The 9,871-nt window shown below is 60.7% G+C and overlaps 2 protein-coding genes across 2 annotated transcripts; both read left to right on the top strand.

Annotated features, from left to right (window-relative positions):
* Nucleotides 1-2,502: 2,502 nt before the first annotated feature.
* On the top strand, nucleotides 2,503-4,210 carry LOC309978984 (metallothionein-1E-like). Its single transcript, XM_082865807.1, has 3 exons — nucleotides 2,503-2,613; nucleotides 3,193-3,258; nucleotides 3,969-4,210. Exons 1-3 carry the CDS (start codon nucleotides 2,586-2,588, stop codon nucleotides 4,058-4,060), a joined length of 186 nt encoding a protein of 61 aa, XP_082721933.1. The 5' UTR covers nucleotides 2,503-2,585; the 3' UTR covers nucleotides 4,061-4,210.
* A 3,674-nt stretch (nucleotides 4,211-7,884) lies between these two features.
* On the top strand, nucleotides 7,885-9,592 carry LOC309978988 (metallothionein-1E-like). Its single transcript, XM_082865810.1, has 3 exons — nucleotides 7,885-7,995; nucleotides 8,575-8,640; nucleotides 9,351-9,592. The coding sequence occupies exons 1-3, from the start codon at nucleotides 7,968-7,970 to the stop codon at nucleotides 9,440-9,442; spliced, it is 186 nt and encodes a 61-aa protein (XP_082721936.1). The 5' UTR covers nucleotides 7,885-7,967; the 3' UTR covers nucleotides 9,443-9,592.
* Nucleotides 9,593-9,871: the final 279 nt, after the last annotated feature.

The raw sequence follows: 9,871 nt of genomic DNA, 5'->3' as shown, positions 1-9,871 counted from the left end.
GGCATTTCGGGAGCCGGCCCGTGCTGCGTGCGTGGGCGTCGGCGTCAGGCACTCAGGTTCACAGCCACCGTGCCACTTCCTGACCTGGCAAGTCACTGATACTCTCTGAGATTTCATTTCCTCCTTTCGATACAAAAGAATAATTTCAATGAGGGGGAATAAGCGAGATAGTGGCCTGGCTCCCAGCTCGGGCTTCCCCCACGGTGTCCCGTACGATCGCTCTCTCCACACTGACATCTGTGCACAGAGAATCCTTGAGCTCCCGACAAGCTCCTGGAGAAAGGCTCCCTGGTTTGCAAGCAAGCTCATGGCGAGGGCAGAGATGGATAGGAACCTTGCTTATCCAGTGCCAGAGGGCGTGGGGATGTCCTCCAACAAGCCCCGTGGAACGAGTCACCGCCACAGCGTTTGGACAGACTCGGTGAACCTGCATGGTCTGGAGTGATGGTGCCAATTCCAGAGAGGTTAAGCAACCTACCCAAGGGCACACAGCCTATACTCAGAGGACTAAACCTACACTGCAGCTGTCTCACCTCCCGGCCACACGGTGCCGGTTATGACATCACTGGAGGCTGAATCCGGCCTCTCCTTTTTCAGGGCTGCAGGGTCTTCGGAGACAGTCCAGCTGTGCTCCTGGCTGCAGAGGTGGGAGGCCGAAGCCCAGAGAGGTCACAGAGCTGTGCGGAGGGTTCTGGCTGCCGGCTCAGGGCTCTCCCACTGCTGCCTCTGTGCCAGGTGTTCAGTGTTCTCACCCTTCGTGGGATGACACGGTGTCCGGTTGGGCGCGGGGCTGCAGTCAGCCTGCAGGAGGGCCCGTCCCATCTGTGCCACTTACAGCCATGGGACATAACCTCTCTGTGGCTCCGTCTGCTCTGCTCTAAAGGGAAAATAACAGTGTCTGGCTCTCGGGATTAAAGAACTGAATACATGCAAAGAAGGTCAGAATATACTGGGCACTCAGTGAGCAATCGATCACATCACCCATTCATTTATTTATCTATTGATTTATTTGTTATCATCAGCCTAGGAGACACTGTTCTCCTTCCAGACACGCAAGCGAGGACGGTGTGTTTAGCTCTGGGCTCTGGGCCGTCCCCATCGACCCTGTGAGCGTGGGACCAGTACCCCCGAGAGGGTTATCCTGCCTTCACGCAAAGAGCCGTCGACACTACAGATAGAAGGCCGTGAGGAGCACAGTCGGTGTCCTCCTCACAGACACAGAAGGGTCCTGCCACTTCTGCTGTCACCTGCATCAGGATTTCCTTACCATTTTCTTTTCAGTGATTTTCTGAAATACGTTATACCAGAAGAAACCTCTCGAACGCTACTGAAGGAGAGAGTCAGAAGGTAGCCACGAAATCATAAATACATTCCTCCGGTGTCACCTTGGTCGCCCCCAGGATGGAGCTGGACATGGCAGAGACGGGCCGAGGACACGGCTCTGGGCCAAAGGGGACCTTGCTCACTGACTCCCTCTTTCAGCTGCGAAGCGACAAAAACACAGAAGCAGGGCACCACTCCCCAGCCCTGTGTGCCTGCCTCAGTAGCCTCCCGGTACTGTAGGGACTTCGGACTTTGGGAACCGGGCTCCGGACTGCTGTCTCCCTTCCCGGTTGGTGTGACAACTCAAAGAGCAGAAGTGACTAACAAGGCTTGGCATGGACTCCACGGTGAGTAACTGTCAGGACTACTCAAAGGGAACTCTATCCACTTGTCTCGCTTTGTTATTTACCGCCAGGTGTGCCTATCACCTACAATGATGCCGTCCCTGGGGAAGCATCCCATGATTAGGGAACCTCCACCCTGGCGTGGGGGTGGACCGGCTACAGTGAGGAGCGCCCCTGGAAAGTTCAGGCAAAGAAGCCCCCGGACAAATGAGCCAGGATCCCTCCAGGAAAGGAAAACACAAGAGACGCCTCGCGGCTGAAGGCCACGTTCACCGCGCTGCGGTTACAGGAGGCGGTACCGGAAAAACGCTTCCAAAGGACCGTGGTGGGGACCGGGGCTGGCAACGCCCGGGGACACATGGGGTCGGCCAAACGGTGGTGAGGGTCACATCCGCCTGCGCTCTCTGACACCGCTCCCCGGCTCCAGCCAAGCCAGGGACACGAGCGGGAGGCGGGGGCTGTTCTCGGGCAGCAGGAAACGGCGACCCGGAGGCCGGCGGCGCGGGGCCTGGGGCGGGGAAGACCGGAGGACGCGGGAGCCGGATTCCTGCACAACCCGCCAACACGGCGGCTGCTCCCGTCGGGCACATTGGGAAGGGGCGGCCAGGGGGCTGGGACACGGCTTACCGCACGGCACCCGGTTCCTCCGCTCCAGCCGGCACCGACGTGGAATCGTGCGCTCGGCCCCGCCTGTTGCTCACAGCCCGGCCCAGGGCGCTGCGGGCGGCACGGGCGGCGCGGGCGGCGCGGGCGCGGAGCCGCGGGGCGGGTGCAAGGCGGGGGCGGGGCCTCTGCGCCCGGGCCGCCTCCTCGGCCTATAACTCAGCCCCCGGGCTCCTCGCTCCCACACGGCCCCCACCGGACCCGTGAAGCGGCTTCGCCCCTTGCTTTGGACCTCGGGCCTCACTCCTCCTCCAGATGGACCCCAAGTGCTCCTGCCCCACTGGTAAGGGAGCCCTGCCTTTGAGCCTTAGGATGCCCCCTTCCCGGGCACAGGACGAGAAGGGAGGGCTTTGAGTTTTGAGCTCAGGAGGACTCCTGTCACGGGTCCAGGGCTTTCTCGGTAGCCAGGCTCCTGAGGGCACGTCCGTCTCCCTTTGCCTCTCCGTTGACACTGAGGGCACGGAGGCTCCAGGCTGTCCTTCTTGAGGTCACCCGGCAGGTCAGGGGATTGCTAGACCGGGAGCCAGCGTTTGGAGGAGGCCTCGGACCTGCCACGATTTGATGGGCAGAGGGGACGCTGCCTCTTTGGGGTTCAGGCCATGGGCCCCGGCCCCCGGCCCCAGTCGGCCTGGGCTGCGTCTGGAGCCCGGGACCTTCCCTGTGGAGTCCCATCAGGAGGGGACCTACTCTCCTTGGACCAGAAGAGAGGAGCTGGGGCTTCTCTATCCGCCCGAGTGGACACGAGCTCCCAGGGCTGGGTCCTGACAGAGGAGGAGGGCTCAGGGAGGCATTGCTGACCGTCTGCTGTGGCTCCTGCATCCCCGTCCCTGCTCACTGCTGGCCTCCTTTCCCTTCCCGGCAGGCGGCTCCTGCGGCTGCGCTGGCTCCTGCACCTGCAAAGCCTGCAGATGCGCCTCCTGCAAGAAGAGTGAGTGTGCGGGGCCTTCTCTGGGAAGGCGGGGTCTGGGCTGAGTGCGAGGAGGGAGCCCAGAGCTCAGCAGGCAGGCAGGAGCAGGACAGTGACCAGACTTCCCGGCACCCCCCTCGCCAGGAAGGGATTCACAGTCAGAGCTGGAATCACCTTCGGCACGACCGAGACCCAGGCGCGCACTAGAGAACAGGGAGACTGAGGCCCAGACGGGTCACCGACAAACAACCTCAGACCTGTCACTAGAACTAGTCCTCCTGCCTCCTGAGTCACGCTTCCGAATCCTCTCAGGGACTGAAGCACTTTAGGGACCGGAACCAGCGGCCGTGCGTGGCTTCTCGGACCCGGTGCAGCCCCTTCCTGTCGAAGCAGCCCAGAGCTCCCCTATCCCGAGCGGGAGCTGCTCTGTGCGGGCTTTGCCTCCACTTTGATCCTGAGGACTTGGCTCACATCACTGGTGGTGCTGGGGGCTGGCTTTCTCTTGTCCCCAGAGGCCCTGCTCACTGTCTCTCCAAGGCGCTGTGCCCTGTCCTGGGCACAGATGGGCCGGGCAACCTGAACCTAGTGTCTGAGAGCAATGACCTCAGGACAGAGGACACCATCGTAAACTCAGGGTCTGGGCCCGAGGGCGGCTGGGGCCAGGCCTGCTGCTGGGAAGGGTGGTTCCGGACAACGCGTGGTCCGACTGCACGCTGCCCTTGCCTCCCCAGGCTGCTGCTCCTGCTGCCCCGTGGGCTGCGCCAAGTGTGCCCAGGGCTGCGTCTGCAAAGGGGCCTCGGACAAGTGCAGCTGCTGTGCCTGATGTCGCGGAGAGCCTGCCCCGGGTGTCCACAGAGCAACCAGGACAAACCTGCATTTTACCGTTTTTCATACAACCGGACCTGACGCTACATTCCTTTTTCTATGAAATCTGTGAGTTGTAATAAAAGCTGTTGACTTTATTCTGGCTCTGTCTTCCTTGGTCTGTCTTGGACAAAGAGACTCCGTGCCCATCGGGGCTGGCGTGGGGAACTGGACTGGACGTGCAGAGACCTCGGCTCTGGACCAAAGAGTACCCCCCCACACACCCCACACCCCCAAAACACACACACTGAGCGTCTTAGCCGCTTAGGTTCATTTGAGCTTCCGTTTCTCAGCTCCAAAGGATACCCTCGCCAGATGACATAGGGCATTGGACACGCAGAGGACACACTCCCTCTATTCCCCTTAGGAGTATGGATTGCAGAGAAAGTTGCCCATTTCTCATTTTCCTTCTCTGGGGGCCCCTGCCAAACTCAGCGCTCGGTGATGAGAGCCTAGAAAAGTACCCAGAGGGGATGGAATCCCACACCCCTCTCGTGTGACTTCTGCACGGGGCTTGCGTCTAAAACACCCTGGAAAGACCTCTTTGTATTTTCTGCCACAGTTTTCACCCTGGTCAGTAAAACGGATCGCTAAGAAAACACGTCAAAGGACACGATATGTGACACCCAGTTTTCCCTTCAACACGTAAAACCACCTTCACACGTGGAGGAGCAATTCTGAAAACTGGACGCTCTCATATGCTGCACGTACGTTGAAAGTGTGCCCGAGTCCTGGGAACACTTCACAGATGCCCCACTGTGTGGACCACACACGCCTGGAGCAGCTCTGCCCCCTGCCTCCCCACAGGGAACATCAGTCTTGGCTTGCCCAGGGCTACGGACAGGACACTCGCCACCCGTGACAGCTCCCTGCGGGGGCTTGGCTCTGAATCTTCGCAAGTACCTCCCTAGGTCAGGCTGACATCTTCCCTTCCCTCAAAAACCAGCCCGTGGCTACCTGACACCCCGAAAGAAAGTGATTTGGATTTGGTGGGAATTTCCCGGCTGTTTCCCTGAGACCTGGTTTCAGAAGAAGGACTTCACGTGTTCCTCTGCAGAGTGATGGTGGTGCTGCAGTGCGTGGCGGGGGGGGGGGGGGGGGGCCTGGTGGGGTTTATTAGCAACAAGTGTGTGCTGAGGGAACAGGGAGTGTATTTCAGCTGTTGGGCCCCCTGGCGGTCTGGGGAGGGAACTCCTATTGGATGGGCACTCCGAGAGAAAGAGGAGACACGTGGCTCAGAAGTCAGGACCAAGATGGGCCACAGGTGCCCCGAGTGCACAGGGCATTTCGGGAGCCGGCCCGTGCTGCGTGCGTGGGCGTCGGCGTCAGGCACTCAGGTTCACAGCCACCGTGCCACTTCCTGACCTGGCAAGTCACTGATACTCTCTGAGATTTCATTTCCTCCTTTCGATACAAAAGAATAATTTCAATGAGGGGGAATAAGCGAGATAGTGGCCTGGCTCCCAGCTCGGGCTTCCCCCACGGTGTCCCGTACGATCGCTCTCTCCACACTGACATCTGTGCACAGAGAATCCTTGAGCTCCCGACAAGCTCCTGGAGAAAGGCTCCCTGGTTTGCAAGCAAGCTCATGGCGAGGGCAGAGATGGATAGGAACCTTGCTTATCCAGTGCCAGAGGGCGTGGGGATGTCCTCCAACAAGCCCCGTGGAACGAGTCACCGCCACAGCGTTTGGACAGACTCGGTGAACCTGCATGGTCTGGAGTGATGGTGCCAATTCCAGAGAGGTTAAGCAACCTACCCAAGGGCACACAGCCTATACTCAGAGGACTAAACCTACACTGCAGCTGTCTCACCTCCCGGCCACACGGTGCCGGTTATGACATCACTGGAGGCTGAATCCGGCCTCTCCTTTTTCAGGGCTGCAGGGTCTTCGGAGACAGTCCAGCTGTGCTCCTGGCTGCAGAGGTGGGAGGCCGAAGCCCAGAGAGGTCACAGAGCTGTGCGGAGGGTTCTGGCTGCCGGCTCAGGGCTCTCCCACTGCTGCCTCTGTGCCAGGTGTTCAGTGTTCTCACCCTTCGTGGGATGACACGGTGTCCGGTTGGGCGCGGGGCTGCAGTCAGCCTGCAGGAGGGCCCGTCCCATCTGTGCCACGTACAGCCATGGGACATAACCTCTCTGTGGCTCCGTCTGCTCTGCTCTAAAGGGAAAATAACAGTGTCTGGCTCTCGGGATTAAAGAACTGAATACATGCAAAGAAGGTCAGAATATACTGGGCACTCAGTGAGCAATCGATCACATCACCCATTCATTTATTTATCTATTGATTTATTTGTTATCATCAGCCTAGGAGACACTGTTCTCCTTCCAGACACGCAAGCGAGGACGGTGTGTTTAGCTCTGGGCTCTGGGCCGTCCCCATCGACCCTGTGAGCGTGGGACCAGTACCCCCGAGAGGGTTATCCTGCCTTCACGCAAAGAGCCGTCGACACTACAGATAGAAGGCCGTGAGGAGCACAGTCGGTGTCCTCCTCACAGACACAGAAGGGTCCTGCCACTTCTGCTGTCACCTGCATCAGGATTTCCTTACCATTTTCTTTTCAGTGATTTTCTGAAATACGTTATACCAGAAGAAACCTCTCGAACGCTACTGAAGGAGAGAGTCAGAAGGTAGCCACGAAATCATAAATACATTCCTCCGGTGTCACCTTGGTCGCCCCCAGGATGGAGCTGGACATGGCAGAGACGGGCCGAGGACACGGCTCTGGGCCAAAGGGGACCTTGCTCACTGACTCCCTCTTTCAGCTGCGAAGCGACAAAAACACAGAAGCAGGGCACCACTCCCCAGCCCTGTGTGCCTGCCTCAGTAGCCTCCCGGTACTGTAGGGACTTCGGACTTTGGGAACCGGGCTCCGGACTGCTGTCTCCCTTCCCGGTTGGTGTGACAACTCAAAGAGCAGAAGTGACTAACAAGGCTTGGCATGGACTCCACGGTGAGTAACTGTCAGGACTACTCAAAGGGAACTCTATCCACTTGTCTCGCTTTGTTATTTACCGCCAGGTGTGCCTATCACCTACAATGATGCCGTCCCTGGGGAAGCATCCCATGATTAGGGAACCTCCACCCTGGCGTGGGGGTGGACCGGCTACAGTGAGGAGCGCCCCTGGAAAGTTCAGGCAAAGAAGCCCCCGGACAAATGAGCCAGGATCCCTCCAGGAAAGGAAAACACAAGAGACGCCTCGCGGCTGAAGGCCACGTTCACCGCGCTGCGGTTACAGGAGGCGGTACCGGAAAAACGCTTCCAAAGGACCGTGGTGGGGACCGGGGCTGGCAACGCCCGGGGACACATGGGGTCGGCCAAACGGTGGTGAGGGTCACATCCGCCTGCGCTCTCTGACACCGCTCCCCGGCTCCAGCCAAGCCAGGGACACGAGCGGGAGGCGGGGGCTGTTCTCGGGCAGCAGGAAACGGCGACCCGGAGGCCGGCGGCGCGGGGCCTGGGGCGGGGAAGACCGGAGGACGCGGGAGCCGGATTCCTGTACAACCCGCCAACACGGCGGCTGCTCCCGTCGGGCACATTGGGAAGGGGCGGCCGGGGGGCTGGGACACGGCTTACCGCACGGCACCCGGTTCCTCCGCTCCAGCCGGCACCGACGTGGAATCGTGCGCTCGGCCCCGCCTGTTGCTCACAGCCCGGCCCAGGGCGCTGCGGGCGGCACGGGCGGCGCGGGCGGCGCGGGCGCGGAGCCGCGGGGCGGGTGCAAGGCGGGGGCGGGGCCTCTGCGCCCGGGCCGCCTCCTCGGCCTATAACTCAGCCCCCGGGCTCCTCGCTCCCACACGGCCCCCACCGGACCCGTGAAGCGGCTTCGCCCCTTGCTTTGGACCTCGGGCCTCACTCCTCCTCCAGATGGACCCCAAGTGCTCCTGCCCCACTGGTAAGGGAGCCCTGCCTTTGAGCCTTAGGATGCCCCCTTCCCGGGCACAGGACGAGAAGGGAGGGCTTTGAGTTTTGAGCTCAGGAGGACTCCTGTCACGGGTCCAGGGCTTTCTCGGTAGCCAGGCTCCTGAGGGCACGTCCGTCTCCCTTTGCCTCTCCGTTGACACTGAGGGCACGGAGGCTCCAGGCTGTCCTTCTTGAGGTCACCCGGCAGGTCAGGGGATTGCTAGACCGGGAGCCAGCGTTTGGAGGAGGCCTCGGACCTGCCACGATTTGATGGGCAGAGGGGACGCTGCCTCTTTGGGGTTCAGGCCATGGGCCCCGGCCCCCGGCCCCAGTCGGCCTGGGCTGCGTCTGGAGCCCGGGACCTTCCCTGTGGAGTCCCATCAGGAGGGGACCTACTCTCCTTGGACCAGAAGAGAGGAGCTGGGGCTTCTCTATCCGCCCGAGTGGACACGAGCTCCCAGGGCTGGGTCCTGACAGAGGAGGAGGGCTCAGGGAGGCATTGCTGACCGTCTGCTGTGGCTCCTGCATCCCCGTCCCTGCTCACTGCTGGCCTCCTTTCCCTTCCCGGCAGGCGGCTCCTGCGGCTGCGCTGGCTCCTGCACCTGCAAAGCCTGCAGATGCGCCTCCTGCAAGAAGAGTGAGTGTGCGGGGCCTTCTCTGGGAAGGCGGGGTCTGGGCTGAGTGCGAGGAGGGAGCCCAGAGCTCAGCAGGCAGGCAGGAGCAGGACAGTGACCAGACTTCCCGGCACCCCCCTCGCCAGGAAGGGATTCACAGTCAGAGCTGGAATCACCTTCGGCACGACCGAGACCCAGGCGCGCACTAGAGAACAGGGAGACTGAGGCCCAGACGGGTCACCGACAAACAACCTCAGACCTGTCACTAGAACTAGTCCTCCTGCCTCCTGAGTCACGCTTCCGAATCCTCTCAGGGACTGAAGCACTTTAGGGACCGGAACCAGCGGCCGTGCGTGGCTTCTCGGACCCGGTGCAGCCCCTTCCTGTCGAAGCAGCCCAGAGCTCCCCTATCCCGAGCGGGAGCTGCTCTGTGCGGGCTTTGCCTCCACTTTGATCCTGAGGACTTGGCTCACATCACTGGTGGTGCTGGGGGCTGGCTTTCTCTTGTCCCCAGAGGCCCTGCTCACTGTCTCTCCAAGGCGCTGTGCCCTGTCCTGGGCACAGATGGGCCGGGCAACCTGAACCTAGTGTCTGAGAGCAATGACCTCAGGACAGAGGACACCATCGTAAACTCAGGGTCTGGGCCCGAGGGCGGCTGGGGCCAGGCCTGCTGCTGGGAAGGGTGGTTCCGGACAACGCGTGGTCCGACTGCACGCTGCCCTTGCCTCCCCAGGCTGCTGCTCCTGCTGCCCCGTGGGCTGCGCCAAGTGTGCCCAGGGCTGCGTCTGCAAAGGGGCCTCGGACAAGTGCAGCTGCTGTGCCTGATGTCGCGGAGAGCCTGCCCCGGGTGTCCACAGAGCAACCAGGACAAACCTGCATTTTACCGTTTTTCATACAACCGGACCTGACGCTACATTCCTTTTTCTATGAAATCTGTGAGTTGTAATAAAAGCTGTTGACTTTATTCTGGCTCTGTCTTCCTTGGTCTGTCTTGGACAAAGAGACTCCGTGCCCATCGGGGCTGGCGTGGGGAACTGGACTGGACGTGCAGAGACCTCGGCTCTGGACCAAAGAGTACCCCCCCACACACCCCACACCCCCAAAACACACACACTGAGCGTCTTAGCCGCTTAGGTTCATTTGAGCTTCCGTTTCTCAGCTCCAAAGGATACCCTCGCCAGATGACATAGGGCATTGGACACGCAGAGGACACACTCCCTCTATTCCCCTTAGGAGTATGGATTGCAGAGAAAG

The sequence above is a fragment of the Leucopleurus acutus genome, assembly GCF_964270905.1.
Source record: "Leucopleurus acutus genome assembly, contig: HAP1_SCAFFOLD_629, whole genome shotgun sequence".
Lineage (NCBI taxonomy): Eukaryota > Metazoa > Chordata > Mammalia > Artiodactyla > Delphinidae > Leucopleurus > Leucopleurus acutus.
Note: the sequence above shows the minus strand (reverse complement) of the source record. Positions and strands in the feature narration are given on the sequence as shown.